At 39.7% G+C, this 18,995-nt stretch overlaps 1 protein-coding gene across 7 annotated transcripts in view; it reads left to right on the top strand.

Moving 5' to 3' along the window:
- The window catches only part of PLEKHM3 (pleckstrin homology domain containing M3), a 180,108-nt gene that overhangs the window by 10,902 nt on the left and 150,211 nt on the right, over positions 1–18,995 (top strand). For all 7 annotated transcript variants that reach the window (XM_053597635.1, XM_053597637.1, XM_053597638.1 and 4 more), the window contains one exon: positions 8,080–8,981. In XM_053597635.1, the coding sequence (XP_053453610.1) occupies positions 8,375–8,981 (607 nt within the window). In that variant the 5' untranslated portion in view covers positions 8,080–8,374. The remainder of the gene's footprint in view (positions 1–8,079; positions 8,982–18,995) is intronic.

Below are 18,995 nucleotides of genomic sequence, written 5' to 3'. Positions count from 1 at the left end.
AAAAAAAAATTGTGCATAATTTTTATGATATCATCTACTACAGGCAAGCAAAAATGTCCCCACATAATCCACCTCCAGGCTTGTGGGTTGGACACCCCTCAACCATGCAGGTGAAAAATGATTATTCTCAGTAAAATCAAATGACTTTCCTTCAGTAAAATCAAATGACTTTCCTCCTAACTCAATTTTAGGAGTAATGTGACAAAGTCCTGTATTGGATTTGGAAACCCAGCCCTCATTACTCAGGTTCAAGTAGAAGATTCTATTATAAAAAATTATATGAACCGATGACATCTTTAAATCTGAAGCCCTTTTTGGGTATCTTGCAAATTTGGTCTCATTGTACTTCCTTGTTATTTTGTTTGTTGTTGCAGTTTGTCCTGCATGGTTTAGCTCTGATGGTACCTGCAAGCAGCTCGCCAATTACTTCTATTTGCAGTTGGAGCCTAACTGAAGTAGCATCATGTGGTTTTTATGATGAATTTTCACCTTCTTCACCTCAATCCCAGGTTGAAGATAATCTGAGTAGTTCTTTTGTTTGTTTTTTAATCACCGTTTCCTACCATGGAGGCAAATGGAGATGGAAAACATTGAGTCTGCATTTTAGACCCTTACATAACTATAGTTTGTGTCCATTTGTTTTGTTTCTAAGAGCAGGACATATTTGCTCTCTGGTGGTTTTATGAAAATGGGCTTCCCAGCCAGAAGTATTGGCTTGCCAATTTAGTGGTTGATTGGCATAATAACATCGCTGCCCTTACTAGCAAAGCAATCTGAGATTTGAGGTATCATGCTTATATTTAGTTTGGTTTCTGGGAACACATCTTGGGGAGTCAGATGTCTCGATGATTTTTCAGGTGGCAACAAATTAGTGGAGACATATACTGAAAAATGCTTTAAATGTCTGAGGTATTTCAAAGAGAACATTTCACTACTAGTGTTAGAATGAACTTGAGTTCTAAGTCACTAGAAAATGAGCCCAGCCAAGTTGCTGATTTAGTAGTGGTTCACAAAATAATTTCTAAGTACTGCAAAGGTGTTTTTGTTTCTATAAAAGGTCTGAGTGAGGTCTTTGCTGCTTAATCTTTGCCGTATTATTTTTAAGCCCTAGTTCAAAGCTAGGAAGCTTTTCCTACCAAGAAAAAAATTTAAAATCTTGAGTCAACCTAACATTTTGGAAAGTATGTTAAATTTTACTTAAATGAACTTAATAAAGAATTCAAATATATTTTTTTCAGAAAAATAGAGAAAAATATACATACATACATATATTTACAGATGTTAGTGATTTGAAAATATAACTCTTTACCCATTTACTCGTTTAACAATGTTTACTAAGCACTGTATACTGGCCACAGTTCTAGGCTCAGTGAGGGTTATAAAAATGGAAGAGTATAATCAAATACACATTCATACTAATGGTAAAACATAACTACAGTCCAGAAAGTAGAAGGGAAGAAAAGAGAGAGGGGAGGGGAGAGGAGAGGGGAGAGAGAGAGAGAGCATTTGGGGGGACCTCACCTAATGTGCATGAAGCAATGTTACATTTCAAAACTATTAAGAAAAGAGGGCGGCACCTGTGGCTCAAGGAGTAGGGCGCTGGTCCCATATGCCGGAGGTGGCGGGTTCAAACCTAGCCCCCGCCAAAAAAAAAAAAAAAAGAAAAGAGTATAATTATGATGCATGTGTTAATCAGTGCAATGTAAGCATTTCACAAACATTTCATATCAAATCAGTACACTGAACCCCATCAATGCATCAATGTACAGTTATGATTTAATAAAAAAATTTAAAAAATGGAAGAGTATAGAATCCTGCTCTTAAGTTGCTTTTAAATTCGATATGTGTGAGCCTCAGTTTCCTCATTGGTAAAATGGGGATAATATTACTTACATTGACACATTTTGAGGGTTAGAGATGTAAATTAGCAAGCAACATACCTGGCACAAAATTATTATTATAATCTTCATCATCATTGTTTCTTTTTTTTTGGTTTTGAGACAGAGTCTCAAGCTCTCGCCCTGGGTTGATATGGCATCATAGCTCACAGCAACCTCCAACTCTTGGGCTCAAGTGATCCTCTTGGCTCAGTTTTTCTATATGTAGTAGAGACGGGGTCTCACTTTTTTGCTCAGGCTGGTCTCAAACTTGTGAGCTCAAGCAATGCACCTGCCTAGGCCTCCCAGAATGCTGGGATTACATGCGTGAGCCACGGCGCCCGGCCAGTAAGTCCAATCATCGTCGCTTCTGAGGGAATGTGCGACATGCAATTTATGTCATAGGGGGGCTAGCAAAGACATTCTGTGGCAGTTTAAAGAAAGAATAGACCATTTTAAGATCAAGATCCCCCCAAAAAACTTGTGGAAGAGGCGGCATTTAAGCTGGGCCTTGAAGAGTAAATAGAAAGTCAGTAGGTAGAGGTGGGAAAGGGGTATCTCAGAGAGAACTGGAGTTGGAAAGGCATAACATTTGAGCAATAGCATTTCGGTTTAGAGGACAAGAGTGTATATGTAGAGAAGTGCAAAGTTGGATTGGCAAGTTAGGCCAAGATTGTGAAAGGTCTAGAATTTCAGGTTAAAGAGTTGAATCTTGTTGTCAGCGGAAGCTTCAGTGAAGGGTTTTATTTGCTGGTACCTGGAACAGTGTCCAGCATGTATTTTTTGTATAAATAATGTAATATAATTTTACACAAATTGAGCTTAATTTTGCCATGAGGTAAACCAGCTAGAAATGTCTTACAAATAGATGGGAAGATAGGACCAGAGGTTAGATCTGAGATTGAGGCTGAAGGTAGAAATTTAAGTGGCATGAGCATAGAATTATTGAAGTTGCAAGTGTGCATAAACTGACCTAAGGAGAACACATAGCTGTAGCCAGAGACGAGAGCTCAGACAATGCCCACATCTGACGAGGAGGCAAGTAAAGAAAGAAGAATGGTGGAGACTCAGGGAGTAGAAATGAGAGGCAGAGAATGTAGTACCCATTAAACTCTGGGAGGGAATTTTAAGGAGGGTCTGGTTAACAGCACAAGGAGGGTAAGGACTTACCCTAGTGGTTGTGGAATGAGAAGGTCCCTGGATAGCTGTGGAAAGGAAGTTTAATTGAGTGGGGCCTGGGCCATTTCGTGAGGTGTAAGTGGAAGCAACACTCCCTGGGACTCTTCTTCTTTTTTTTTTTTTTTCTTTTTTTGGTTAGCATTTATTGGTATTTGCTTTTGAAGCATATATTTAAACAGACAGTGTACTCAAATTGTACATAGAATCTTGATTCCAATTAATATTAGATAAAAATCTAACTATTGATTTACTCTGAGTTACCAGATCATAACTGATTTTTGTTTTATTTTCCATATCTGTCATTAGTTTCCAGCATTTCTATGAGTATTTATTATTTTTAGAACTGGAAAAAACACTATATAAATTATTATTCTTACATTATTTTAAGAGATGAGGTCTTACTCTGTCACACAAGCTGGAGTGCAGTGGTGTGACAGTCATAGCTCACTGCAGCCTCAAACTCCTGGGCTCAAGCAATCTTTTTGCCTCAGCCTCTAAAGTAGTTAGGACTACAGATGCATGCTCCCATGACTTGCTAATGTATTTATTTATTTATATATTTTTAGAGATGAAGGGTCTCACTGTGTTGCCCAGGCTACTCTTCATCTCCTGGCTTCATATGATCCTCCCACCTCACCCCTCTGAGTTGCTGGAATTACACCTGGCGCAAATAATTTGTTAAAGGACATGCTCCTGGATGGGCATGGTGGCTCACACCTGTAATCCCAGAACTCTGGGAAGCCAAGGCAGGTGGATTGCCTGAGCTCACAAGTTCGAGACCAGCCTGAGCAAGAGCAAGACCCCCATCTCTAAAAATAGCCAAGCATTGTGGCGGGACCTGTAGTTCCAGCTCCCCTGGAAGGGGAGGTAAGAGAATCGCCTGAGCCCAAGAGCTTGAGGTTTTTGTGAGCTATGATGCCATGGTACTCTACTGAGGGCAACAAAGTGAGACTTTATCTAAAAAACAAAAAAGACTGTTCCTTATTTTTGCAATGCAATAATTTTCTCTTTTATTGAAATATGGATACAATGTATCCATTTGATGTTCCTTCCAAGCCTGTGAAGTGAGATTCCATCTGTGTTTCTTGTCTATTCCATTTGAGCTTTTTATGAGGTCCTCACTGGCACCCTTTTCTATGGCATGCCTCCCCTCCATTGACATACTTACATTGTCTTTATGACAAAGCACTGTAAAAAATCATAATAACCTCTTGTAGCCGTTATGGTCTAGAAAGGTCATTTTACTAGGGCCAGATCCACTTGTTGTGGGTCTTTCACATTATGTAACTCTTAGAAAATTCTTGGTTAAAACCTTAACCAAAGTGAAGTTAAGTCCACGTGAGAGTCATGAGTGCTGACCATCCTTGTAATCATTTTTGGTTCTCTCTTTTTTTTTTTTTTTTTTGGAAACAGAGTTTCACTTTGTTGCCCTCGGTAGAGTGCTGTGGCATCATAGCTCACAGCAACCTCAAACACTTGGGCTCACACAATCCTCTTGCCTCAGCCTCCCAAGTAGCGGGGACTACAGGGACTACAGGCACCCGCCATAACTCCTGGCTACTTTTTTTAGAGATGAAGTCTCCCTCTTGCTCAGTCTGGTTTTGAACTCCCGAGCTCAAGCAATCCACCCACCTTGGCCTCCCAGCGTGGTAAGATTACAGGCATGAGCCACTGCATTGGGCCTTGGTTCTCATTTTTGAAAATGAATTGAATGAAGCGAGTTATCCTAGGTGTTTTTGGCATTGCATTTTTCTTCTCAGTCCAGTTGGTTCTAAAACTACATGACCCCACACACCTTCAGCACTCATTAAATTCTGATTACAAGTCATTTAGTCAAGAGGGAGGAAGTCAGCACTTTTACCATCCAGCTCAGGAGAACACGGCATCTCTGTATGGGCCAGGCTAGAGTTATTATTCACATCTGCTTCTAGCTCTGAGTGAGAGGACTGCCATAGTCATCCTGCTAATTAGCCTTGTCTAATAAGCATGTGATCAGCCGATTTCCTTGTTAGGAAATAACAATACACTGATTCTCCATCCTGTTACAACAATACACTGATTCTCCATCCTTATGTATTTGTTGCATGCATGAGATTCTTTGCTTTGAGCTCTTTAATAATATTACCACACTGGCAAATGGACCTCAGTTTTCTCCATCTTTTAAGTAGGAAAAATACCTCTTTTTATAGTACATTCTGTATAAGATAAGATGTCTATAGGTCACTGAGTTTGGATGAAAAGTAGTGTATTATCAATAGCTGGTTTCTGACTGTTGGACTGATGGATCTCTCCAGGGCGAGATGAGGAGCACGTGGTTGTTGAATTGGACGAATTGGTGAGGTCCAGTAGCGTGCTCCATAATTATATAGCAGTTTACGTTTTTAAAGACATGTTGGAATAGCTACCCAGTGAATGATCCACATGCAAAGCAATTTGATATTAGCAACTTTTATTGGTACAGGTAGCTGAGTAAGGCACCCAAAGGTTAAATGGTTTGCCAAAGGCCACCCACCAAGTGTGTGGTTAAACCAGCTTTAGAACACAGTTCTAATTAGCTCCTGATTTCCAGTTTTGTGCCAAGGTAAACCACGTTGCACCCACATGCTGATTTTACTCAGTTCACTTTGTCAGAGGAAGGTACCCTTCATATTTTGTCCTGTCTGAATATATTACTATTAATATTTAATTAGTTAATTTCAAAACCAATAGAGGCAAGCTAGTAAGAGGTGCTCAGTTATAAAAACCAAACTTGACATTAGATCCTTATACTGTAGTGAATTGAGGGCTATAGAGCCCAGGGAAAAGACGAAATTCCTGAAAGAATAAGGTTGGAAAATAGAACCTAAAATGATGAAGACATAGAGATTCTATAGGAGGGTAAGAAGGGAAGGCATTGTGCCTGCTGTCGAGTAGAGTTTAGAGCAGGCTCTGGAGAGACTGGTCACCTCTCAGTGCAAGGTGGGAAACCCAGGGTTCTGTGAGAGGCTGAGCACTTAGGGAATGCTCTGTACCTTGGACAGAAGCAGGGAGAGGTAAACCACAAAGTGAATGCTGGTAAAGGTCTAGATTGTAGAGGTGGATAGGTCACAAGGGGCCGTGAATGTCATGCAGAGGGGTAACAGTATGTTTGTTCCACTTGTGTCTGTGTAGTGCCTTTGTGTGTGTGTGTATGTGTGTGTGCGTGTGTGCGTGTGTGTACGTGTACTTGTGTGTATGTGCATGTGTGCCGGGTACTGTGCCATGTACTTGGGATACATTAGTGAACACACGAGCACAAATTCCTGGACTCATAGAACTTATTCATATTTAGGTAGAGGGAGAGAAACACAATAGGTTAAATGAGTCAATTTAGGCCGGGCATGGTGGTCCACACCTGTAATCCAAGCACTCTTGCAGGCTGAGGCCGGTGGATTGCTTGAGCTCAGGAGTTCAAGACCTCCCTGAGCAGAGTGAGACGCCATCTCTACTAAAAATAGAAAAATTAGCGGGGCATTGTGGCAGGAGCTTGTAGTCATTTTATAGGAGATTCTACAGAGTTTTTGTTAACTGCAAATCACCTTGATATATCTAAAATACAGGAATGTATATACTAGTTTAGTTTACATACATTGAGCAATGTAGATTGGGGCTGTTTTTTGTTTTTGAGATGGGTCTTCTTCGGTTGCCCAGGCTGGAGTGCAGTGGTATGATCATAGCTCACTACAACCTCCAACTTTCTGGGCTCAAGCAATCCTCTTGCCTCAGCCTCTCAAGTAGCCAGTACTACAGACGTGTGGCTCACATGTGGCTAATTTTTTTTTTATTTTTTATAGAGATGGGTGTCCCTGTGTTGTCCAGGCTAATCTTGAACACCTGCCCTCAAACAGTCTTCCCTCCTTGCCTCCTCACATGCTGAGATTACAGGCCTGAGCCACCACACCTGGCTATGTTCTGTTAATTTAAATGTGATTGTTTAATGTCCTAAGTGCTAAAAATGAATTTAATTAACCATAAATATTGTGAAGTTTTTTTTTTTTTTTAAAGCACATCTGTCTACCTTTGCAGTAACATATAATGGTATTGCTAATTATCTAGTTTTACTTGTAAGCAGTTAAGAAAGAAAATAAAGTCCTTGCCTAATTGTTTATTTGTTTTTTGGTAAAGATACAAATGTATATGTGACTTTCAGGTACTTGAAATGTGACTGAGGAAATTTGACTTGAGTAAGTTTAAATAGCTGTATCTGGCTCGTGTCCATTGTATTAGATAGTATTGCTGTCAAGGCCCATTGGAATTTGGCCTGACCTTAGAGAATGTGGGTTATACTCATGCAGGATTTTTTCTGCCCAGGCAGAGCTATAAGGTTTGGGTCTTGAAGTGTGGAGTGAGAGGAGGAGAAACTTAAGCCTGTGACTTTACCTTAAGCTCTTAGACACTCCAAAGGCTGGACCTGTACTGGGAGGTCAATCCTGGAAGTCTCAAGGAGTTTGAAGCCCAAAACCTTCCTCCAAGAACTCTGGAAGAATTCTGAAGTCCAAAGTCACCATTAGTCATTATATAATATAAACTTAGGAACACAAGCACAGTAGCATTTGGGTTCAATAAAAGGCAGAACCCCCTTGTACCTTATGCCCAACAAATCATCAGTGCTTTCCAGTCTATAAAAGAACCCCGCATCATGGCTTTCAGACTGGTTACAGTACAGTGGCAGAATCCCTTGTCTCTTTTGCTTACTATTTTAGGTCAACATATCAGAGATTTTCCAGGGCAATTTTTTCCCCAACTGTTCTCAAAGGATTCTCTCTGTGAGTAAAAGCTATTGACCTTAATTCCTTTTACCAAGTGCTCCACCCTGCTCTGGATAAGTTCTCATACAAAGTGGGTGGTCACGTGTATTCTTGACAGCGGATCTTCTGTGTAGGTGTTGTTACCTTGCGCACGACTGCTGCAGAAGAGATGTAAAGATGAGAAGGTAATGTGGGAAAATCTGTGTACTCTAGGATACAAAGAATGTGCCAATGTTATTCTGTTTATTTTCTTCCAGGAAATCTAGGATTGGTGTGGCATGGCTTCACAGAGATCTCACTGAAGAATAATCTCAAAGGAACACTGTCTCCTCATACCTCCATTACTGTCCATTAGCAGCTAGCAAATGTTTTAATGACCCAGAAAACATCAACCACCCTTGCGTGCTCGGCCTGCTCCAGGCAGCTGAATGAAGGTTTATTCCAGTGGTCTGCATAGCTCTGTTGCGGAAACACCTCTCTTTGTTGGGCAAATGTTCATGAAGTCCTTTCCTAAACTAGTTTAAGAGACATAGACCTCTTGGAGCCTGTGACATGGAAGCTTTGGAAGTGGATGATATCAGCCCAGCCTTAGAAGTTACTGAGGATTTCTTCAGTACTTTGGACAGTAAGCTAGAAAAGGCTGCGCAGCATGCAGAGGTTTATGGGATCCAGGAGGTCCCTGAACTGGTGGGCCATGAGGTATTCAGCAACCTAACAGACAGTGGTGCTATGAGAAACGTTCCCTCCCTGGGCAAGGGGGGCATGATTTGGGATCACTGTCAGAGCAGGCTCTTAGAAACCAAAGCTCAAAATGTCTTCCCTGCCAAAGAACAGTTTATGGTCCAGAGAGGGACAACCCCAGATAATCTTTCCTGGATGGAACAAAAAGAAGCATCGACCTTTAATTTTTTCAATATCTGTCAGCGTCGGAGGGACAGACCTAGATCTGTAAATGACTTATTGGACGAGACCTCTACTTTCAAGCCAGGGCATGCTCGATCAAGATCGGATGTTACCCAAGCGGACTGGAGGGTAGTCCTCAACACCATGCCTTTGCGGCCGCAGCAGCAGCAACCGTCTCTTCAAGGCCCTCACTTCCCCAGACCGTCTTTTCTGTTGCCCTCACCAAATAAGGTGGAAGATGCTCAAGGAAATACTGGTATGTTTGGAAAATTTTGAAGTTTATTTCTTTTCTTTTTTTTAATTTTTGGTGCCCTGATTTGGATACAATGGCATGTTTTTATATCTAACTTCTGTCAAACACTTGTTGATTTTTCCTTTATGCCTCTTACATCTGCCTCATGAGAATCTTACTCTGCAATCCCTGTGTCTGGCTCTGGGTACTTAAGCTCCCTCTTCCATTCACTTTCACATTTACCTTACCTCAAGTTAACAATCTTGCTATCTTCTTAAGAGGTATTTAGTGAAAAGATAACTATGGTTCATTCTTGTTAGAATCAGAATTTTCTCATACTTTTTTTTCTCTTTAAGAGGCAGGTCCTTAAAAGGCTAGGCTGGAGTGCACTGGTATAGTCATAATTCACTGTAACCTCAAACTCCAGGCTCATGGGATCTTCCTGCCTCAGACCTAAGCCTTCCAAGTAGCTTGGAACACAGGCACATGCCACCACAACAGGCTAATGTTTTAATTTTGTTGTAGAGATGGGATCTTGCTATGTTGCCCAGGCTGGTCCTGAACTCCTCCCACCTCAGCCTCCTAAAGTGCTGGGATCACAGGCATGAGCCACTGTGCCTGACCAGAATATTCTCTTACTTAATGTAGAATTTTCCTTTGAATGTTGTATGATACTTCTTATTCACATCAGCAGATGTTTACAGGGTCACATGTCAGGCTTAGCCTTGTGGTGTTTAAAAGTGTATGAAGACACAGTGCCTGCCCTAAACACATTCTCATCCAGGGGATGACGCTAAGAAAGACTCAAGAAGATACCCAAGAATGAGAGATACTACAGGGTCTGTGAGAGGACAGAGGGAGAAGACACTGTGGGCTGGGCTTGTCAGGGGACGTGGAACTTGTCCCTGGAAGGACACTAAGATCCAGGAGGAGAGTCACGGGAGAGGACTCTTGATTACCATTACGGTTACACCATTATTATGGCGTGAAGAAGGGTGATGAGGTGGGAGTACAGAGGAGAGCAGGCAAGGTCTTGTGAGTAGAGCAAAGAGTCCCATGGCAAGTGATGGGAGGACAAGATCGGAGAGGGCGGTTAGGCCCTCATGGTGGAGGGCCTTGAATTTTTATCCTCATATGTTATACACATATGTGTGCACATAAGTACAAAACTTGCTCTTCTATAAGACATAACAGATTAGCTCTCTATTTTCCTCAGCATTTTCCTTCAAGATAACCTCATGTATACAGGCTATATATTTTTTTCTTTTTTTCTTTGAAACAGAGTCTCACTGTGTCGCCCATGGTAGAATGCCATAATGTCATAGTTCACAGCAACCTCCAACTCTTGGGCTTAAGCAATTCTCTTGCCTCAGCGTCCCAAGTAGCTGGGACTACAGGCACTGGCCACAGTGCCCGGCTATTTTTTTGTTGCAGTTGTCATTGTTGTTTAGCTGGCCTGGGCCAGGTTTGACCCCACCACCCTCAGTGTATGTAACCACTGGCTGGCGCCATAACCACTGTTCTACAGGTGCTGAGCCAGGCTATAAATTTATGTTACTGATGATTCTTCAGTCACCCTGCTCAACTCTTAATTTAGATGGCTTCTACTCGTTTAACTGGGGAACCATTTTTTGTCCTTTTATTTTAGTATTACTTCAGTGTGTATCATTACTTGGCATTCCATTGACACATTTAACATTTTAAATACAGGATTTAGTTTGTAACTGTAACCTGAGAGAAGGATATAGCTAAAGTATGTCTATTGAGAAAATGGAGAGTTCCTGCCTATGAGGGGTCTCAGTATTTTCACACTCGGTTCAAATTCATCCTTTTAAAATCCACTTTTTTCCACTACTCAGATTCCAAATTTATAATTGCTTATTTTCTCTCCTAGACTGTCACTAGTCTTCTGTAACATTTAGCCAAAAATGACCATGAGAATAAAAAGAATAAAACATTATGAAGCAAAATTCGATAACTGATTAGATGTTAAGGACAAATTGCTGTGACTCCAGTGCCTGGCAGAATGATAGCTTTGCCTTAGCTCATGAATAAACAAGTACACTGTCTGATTAGCAAAAACCTCAGTAGTTTTTTGGTATCTCAGAACTCAATAGATTTATTTTTATTTTTTAATTTTTTTTGCAGTTTCTGGCCAGGGCTGGCTTTGAACCTGCCACCTCCAGCATATGGGGCCGGGCGCCTTACTCCTTTGGGCCACAGGCACTGCCCAGAGCTCATTAGATTTTTATCACTAAACCACCTAGCCATTCTAAATTCCTGGTAGACCCCAAGGAAAGAGGATGTCATGTTTCCAAATTTCTTTTTCCTGTCTTGTTTTGATTATAAATGCCAAGGACTAGAACTTCCTCAGGTTTTCTAAAGCCCTGGACTTCTCCTTTGAGTGTCTGACAGATGAATATTATTTTTTAATTCTCAATGCTTAAGAAAGTTTTATAGTAAATTATGTTGAAATATAAGAACTGAGTGGTATTTTGAAAAGTAAACTATAACAAATGGCATTTTCAGGTATTGGTATCATTTATCCCGGCTACCTTTTGATACACATCCTAGCAGGGTTTAGAGTAAGTGGCATGCCAAGGGTAAATGGCATACTAAGTTCTGATACTTTTCTTTCTGGCAAGATAAATTGTGTTTTTTTTTTTATTACTCACAAGGTAAAGGGCCAGGGCAAACCGCAGGCACCCATTCTCAGGCTGGAGAATGAGTTCTGGATGCATGGCTGATCACCACTCTGATGACTGTAATTCTCACAAGCATTTGAGGAGGGGTGTGCCAACAGCAGGTGCATACTGGTCAATATCAACCAAGATCTTTAACTGTAGTTTACTGTAAAACCTTTGCAGTTGGTAATCCAAACTGAAGAAAGCCTTGTGGTTTTTTCTGAAGAATGTGCCCCAAACAGAGGGAGGCAATGCAGCATCTTGGCTGGAGCTGGAGAAGAGGAGCCAGGAGATTTGGGGAGAGGCCAGACCTCTTCCTTACGTTGCAGACTCACATGTCTGACTGACTGGTGAACATCTCTGTTGGAAGGTTCCACAGGGACTTCAAATTTAAAGTGTCCCAGAATGACCTATGATCTTCCTATCTCCCACGCCTGCTGTTCTAATAGTTAACAAGGGGCTCAGCGCCTGTAGCTCAATGGCTAGGGTGATGGGTTCAAACCCAGCCTGGGCCTGCCAAACAATTACAACTACAACCAAAAAATAGCCAGGTGTGGTGCGCGCCTGTAGTCCCAGCTTCTTTGGAGGCTGAGACAAGAGAATTGCTTAAGCCCAAGAGTTTGAGGTTGCTGTGAGCTGTGATGCCAAGGTACTTTACTGAGGGCTACATGGTGAGACTGTCTCAAAAAAAAAAATTTAACAAGGGTTAATGAGAGGCTATGAGTTTCTTTGATGAGATCAGCTTGGTGTTGTGTCTAGCTCTGCTGTTCTCTTACTTATGGGCTTTATTACTTATTGGTCTTATATTTTCTTCAGTTGCTGTTAATTTTCCTGGCTCCTCTTCTGAGCTCATCTTGAGTAGCTTTAAAGACTTGTCAGGAATGGTTCTTCTTCTACATGTCTGCTCCTTCCTCCTACCCCCAACATCCTCTCTTCTTCCTCTCATCACAAGTCCAAGGGTGTGTTTCATCAGGTAGGCTCTCTGCATCTTCTGCCTCAGTCGGCAATGAATAACTGCACTCTTGAGCCTTACTGAGAATAAATGCTGCTTTGGGTACAAAGCAAATTGGGTCCTGTTATAATGAGGGCAATGGATAGTGAGGGCATAGCAGCTATTTTGCTAAGACGCAGAACTGTCTGAAGAAGGCCTCTGATGAAACAGGTAGCACATTGGTTAGAAACACTGACTCTAGACCTTCACTGCTAACATTTCAATCCTTGCTCTAGTGTTCACCGTATATGCAGAATAGGGCGGACTTCTTAGTTACTCGGTTTCCATTTATTTTTTTGGCCACAAAGTGTGAGGTAATAGTAGTATTGACCTCAATTTATTGTGAGTATTAAATGAGTTAAAACATCTAAAGTGCTTCTCAGAATCTTGGTTGATACATAGTAACCACTTACCAAATTTTAAACATTTAATGATGCTGTTGTATTACTAGTTGAATTTGGAACTCATCAATGAGAATCAAGGTATCAGATCTTGGCTGATATTGACCAAAATACTAATCCTAGTTTTTTTTTTGGCATAGTCTTTTTCATAAAATAGAAGTTTTATTAAATTTTTTAATTATAGGTTAATAGGAGGGTACGTGTGATGAGGTTATATTATTTGCATTTGTAAGGTAAAGTCCAAAGTTTGAGTTGTGGTTGAGTCCTTCACACAAGAAGGGTGCCTTATACCCTGCATTGCACCTGCTAGATGGGAACTAAAAAGCCTTCTCCCCTCTTCTTGAATTTGTGTTTTTGTCGGGTGTGGGTCTGTAGTGGTTGGTCTGCTATTTTCAGATTACTACTGAGTACATTGGATGCTTGTATTTCTTAAACTTAATTGGCCTTCCTGCAGTTAATAACTTTCTCATAGTTGTTAACTTGTTTGTTAAGGAGAAATAGACCATTTGTTTCCTCTCTCATATGAATTTGTGATCAGCTGTTTACCATCTTCCACACCAGGAGTTTGTGGTTACTGAGGGAAAGGATTGTTGCTTACTTATTGTTTTTTTTTATTTTTAATTTTTAATTATTATGAGCATATAATAATTGTAAGTGATTATAGGGTAGATGTGATGTTTTGATACAGGCACACAATGCGTATTAATCTAATCAGGGTAATTGGGGTATCCATCACCTCAAGCATTTATTATTTGTTTGTGTTAGGAATATTCTAATTCTACTCTTTTAGATATTTTAAAGTGTACCCTACCTTAGTATTGACTATAGTCACTTTGTTGTGCTATTATTGTGCTATTGTTCATTGTAACTGTATTTTTGCACCCATTATCCATTCCTACTTAATCCCCACGTCCCGCTACTCTTCCTAGCCACTGGTAACTACTATTCAACTTTCCGTCTCCATGAGATGTTTTTTTTATTTTTTTTATTGTTAAATCATAGCTGTGTACATTAGTGCAATCGAGGGGTACAATGTGCTGGTTTCAGATACAATCTGAAATATTCTCATCAAACTGTTCAACATAGCCTTCATGGCATTTTCTTAGTTATTGTATGTAGACATTTATATTCTGCCTTTAGTAAGTTTCACCTGTACATTTAAGATGCACCATAGGTGTGGCCCCAGCCATTACCCTCCCTCCACCCTAACCTCCCCCCTCCCTTCCCTTTCCTTGGCCCTTTCCCCATATTCTTATGCTATAGTTGGGTTATAACCTTCATGAGAAAGCTATAATTTAGCTTCATAGTAGGGCTGAGTACATTGGATACTTTTCTTCCATTCCTGAGATACTTTTCTAAGAAGAATATGTTCCAACTGCATCCATGTAAACATGAAAGAGGTAAAGTCTCCATCTTTCTTCAAGGCTGCATAATATTCCATGGTATACATGTACCCCACAATTTGCTAGTCTATTCATGGGTCGATGGGCCCTTGGGCTTCTTCCATGACTTAACAATTATGAATTGGGCTGCAATAAACATTGTGGTACAGATGTCTTTGTTATATTGTGACTTTTGGTCTTCTGGGTATAAACCTAGTAAAGGAATTATAGGATCGAATGGCAGGTCTATTTTTCGGTCTCTAAGTATTCTCCAAACATCCTTCCAGAAGGAACGTATTAGTGTGCATTCCCACCAGCAGTGTAGAAGTGTGCCCTTTCTTCCGCATCCACGCCAACATCTCTGGTTTTGGGATTTTGTTATGTGGGCTACTCTTACTGGGGTTAGGTGGTATCTCAAAGTAGTTTTGATTTGCATTTCTCTCATAATTAAGGATGATGAGCTTTTTTTCATGTGTTTGTAGATCATGCGTCAGTCTTCTTTAAAGAAGTTTCTCTTCAAGTCCCTTGCCCACCCTGAGATGGGATCACGTGTTCTTTTCTTGCTAATATGTTTGAGTTCTCTGTAGATTCTGGTTATTAGACCTTTATCGGAGGTATAACCTGCAAATATTTTTTTCCCATTCTAAGGGCTGTCTGCTTGCTTTACTTACTATGTTTTTGGTTGTGCAGAAGCTTTTTAGTTTGATCAGGTCCTAGTAGTGTATTTTTGATACAGCTTTAATTGCCTGGGGAGTCCTCCTCATAAAATATTCACCCAGGTCGATTCCTTCAAGAGTTTTCCCTGCACTTTCTTTAAGTATTTTTATAGTTTCATGTTTTAAGTTTAAATCTTTTATCCAGTGGGAGTCTATCTTAGTTAATGGTGAAAGGTGCGGGTCTAGTTTTAATCTTCTACAGGTTGCCAGCCACTTCACCCAGCACCATTTGTTAAATAGGGAATCTTTTCCCCACTGAATGTTTTTAATTGGCTTGTCAAAGATCAAATAACGGTAAGTAGCTGGATTCATCTCTTGGTTTTCTACTCTGTTCCAGACATCTACTTCTCCGTTTTTGTGCCGGTACCATGCTGTTTTGATCACTACTGATTTATAGTACAGTCTCAGGTCAGGTAGCGTGATTCCTCCTGCTGTGTTTTTATTGCTGAGTAATGTTTTGGCTATTTGAGGTTTTTTTCTGATTCCATATAAAACGAAGTATTATTTTTTCAAGATCTTTAAAGTATGACAATGGAGCTTTAATAGGAATTGCATTAAAATTATATATTGCTTTGGGTGGTATAGACATTTTAACAATGTTGATTCTTCCCAGCCATGAGCATGGTATGTTTTTCCATCTGTTAACATCTTCAGCTATTTCTTTTCTTAGAGTTTCATAGTTCTCTTTGTAGAGATCTTTCACATCCTTTGTTAGGTATACTCCCAAATATTTCATCTTCATTGGCACTACTGTGAAAGGAATAGAGTCCTTGACTATCTTTTCGGCTTGGTTATTGTTGGTATATATAAAGGCTACAGATTTATGGGTGTTGATTTTGTAGCCTGAGACATTGCTATATTCCTTGATCACTTCTAAAAGTTTTGTAGTAGAATCCCTAGTGTTTTCCAGATATACGATCATATCATCTGCAAAGAGTGAAAGTTTGATCTCTTCTGACCCTATGTGGATACCATTGATCGCCTTTTCTTCCCTAATTGCAATGGCTAAAACTTCCATTACAATGTTAAAGAGCAATGGAGACAATGGGCAACCTTGCCTGGTTCCTGATCTAAGTGGAAAATTTCAATTTAACTCAATTCAATACAATATTGGTTGTGGGTTTACTGTAGACAGCCTCATTAGTTTAAGAAATGTCCCTTCTATACCAATTATCTTTAGTGTTGTGATCATGAATGATGCTGGATATTATCAAAAGCTTTTTCTTAATCGATTGAAAGAATCATATGGTCCTTATTTTTTAGTTTGTTTATGTGCTGAATTACATTTATAGATTTACATATATTGAACCAGCCTTGAGACCCTGGGATAAATCCCACTTGGTTGTGGTGTATAATTTTTTCTGATGTGTTGTTGGATTCTATTTGTTAGGATCTTATTGAGTATTTTAGCATCAGTATTCATTAGTGATATTGGTCTATAATTTTCTTTTCTTGTTGGGTTTTTCCCTGGTTTGAGGATCAAGGCGATGTTTGCTTTGTAGAATGTGTTGGGTAATATTCCTTCTTTTTCTATATTTTGGAAGAGTTTAGTAATATAGGTACTAGTTCTTCTTTAAAGGTTTCGTAGAATTCTGACATAAAGCCATCTAGTCCTAGGCTTTTCTTTTTCGAGAGATTTTGTATAATTGATGGAATTTCAGAACTTGATATAGGCCTGTTCAATATTTCCACTTCAAAAAAAAAAGAAAAAGAAAAAACATTTCCACTTCATTCTGGCTATGTCTTGGTAGGTGGCGTACTTTCAGGTATTGGTCTATTTCTTTCAGATTTTCATATTTCTGAGAGTAGAGTTTCTTGTAGTATTCGTTAAGGATTTTTTGAATTTCTGAGGGGTCTGTTTCATCGTTACCATTTCTGATTGATGAAATTAGAGATTTTACTCTTTTTTTCCTGGTTAGGTTGGCCAAAGTTTTATCTATTTTATTGATCTTTTCAAAAAACCAACTTTTGGATTTATTGATCTGTTGTATAGTTCTTTTGTTTTCAATTACATTTAATTCTGCTCTTATTTTGGTTATTTCTTTTCTTCTGCTGGGTTTGGGGTTGGAATGCTCTTCCTTCTCAAGTTGCTTGAGATGTCCCATTAAATTATTAACTTCCTCTCTTTCCGTTTTCTTGAGGAAGGATTGCAGTGCTATAAATTTCCCTCTTAGAACTGCCTTTGCAGTATCCGAGAGGTTCTGGTAATTCATGTCTTGATTGTTGTTTTGTTCCAAAAATTTGGTGATTTCCTCCTTAATCTCGTCTATAACCCATCTATCCTTCAGCCTAAGGTTGTTTAGCTTCCATGTTTTTGTATGGGTATGCAGGTTCCTATTGTTATTGAGTTCAACTCTTATTCCATAATGGTCTGAGAAGATGCAAGGAATAATTTCTATTTTTTTAAATTTGCTGAGGTTAGATTTGTGGCCTAGGATGTGGTCGATTTCGGAGTATGTTCTGTGGGCTGATGAGAAGAATGTGTGTTCAGTTTTGTTGGGATGAAATGTTCTGTAGATGTCTGTTAAGTCCAGGTGTTGAATCGTTAAGTTGAAGTCTAAAATTTCTTTGCTTAGCTTCTTTTTGGAGGATCCATTTAACACTGCTAAAGGGGTGTTAAAATCTCCAACTACTATGGACCTGGAGGAAATCAAGTAGCTCATGTCTGTTAGAGTTTCTCTTATAAATTGAGGTGCGTTCTGGTTAGGTGCATAAATATTAGTAATTGAAGTCTCATCATATTGAGTATTACCTTTAACAAATATGAAGTGTCCATCCTAATCCTTCCTTATTTCGGTTGGTTTAAAGCCTATTGCATCTGCGAATAGGATTGCAATGCCTGCTTTTTTCTGCTTTCCATTTGCCTGGAGCATAGATGACCATCCCTTCACCTTGAGTCTATATTTGTCTTTTAATGTAAGATGCAATTCTTGTATGCAACCGATGTCTGGCTTGAGTTTTTATATCCAGTCAGCCAACCTGTGCCTATTTAGAGGACAATTTAAACCATTCACATTAATTGAGAATATTGATAAGTGTTTCGAGAGTCCAGTGGACATTTTGAATCCTTTTGCGACAGTGGAAGTTGGAGTTTGATCAAAATTTTCTTTTGAACTTATTTTACTTTACAAAAGTGAACCCACCCAGAGGATTATGCTGGTCTTTATGGAGGATAGGTCTGAGAATATCGTGGAGAACTGGTTTAGTTATGGAAAATTTCTTCAACATGTGAATGTCAATGAAGTATTTAATTTCTCTGTCATAAATGAAGTCAGTTTAGCTGGGTACAGGTTTTGGGTTGAAAGTTATTTTGTTTTAGGAGATTAAAAGTTGATGACCATCCTTTTCTAGCTTGAAAGTTTTCAGCAGAGAGATCCTCAGTTATTCTAATATTCTTGCCCTTGTAGGTGATGGTTTAATTTCGTCTGGCTGCTTTCCGAATTTTCTTCTTCGTATAACTTTAGTGAAATTGATTATGATGTGTCTGGGAGATGTCTTATTTTGGTTGAGTCCTGCTGGGGTTCTGAAACTGTCTGCTATCTGAATTTCAGAATCTCTTGGCATGTCTGGAAAGTTCTCCTTCATAATCTCATGGAGAAGAGACTCTGTGACTTGTGAAGCCACTTCGTCATTTTCGGGTATCCCTATCAGACGAATATTAGTTTTCTTCTAATTATCCCAGAGCTCTCTGAGAGAATGATCTGTTTTTGCCCTCCATTTCTCTTTCTCTTTGAGAGTTTGGGAGCGTTCAAAAGCTTTGTCTTCAATGTCAGAAATCCTTTCTTCCGCTTGCTCCATTCTATTACTGAGGGATTCTACTGTGTTTCTCAGGTCTTTGAGGGCTGCAACTTCTTGTCTCAATGT

The sequence above is a fragment of the Nycticebus coucang genome, chromosome 7, assembly GCF_027406575.1.
Source record: "Nycticebus coucang isolate mNycCou1 chromosome 7, mNycCou1.pri, whole genome shotgun sequence".
NCBI classification, from domain to species: domain Eukaryota; kingdom Metazoa; phylum Chordata; class Mammalia; order Primates; family Lorisidae; genus Nycticebus; species Nycticebus coucang.
Note: the sequence above shows the minus strand (reverse complement) of the source record. Positions and strands in the feature narration are given on the sequence as shown.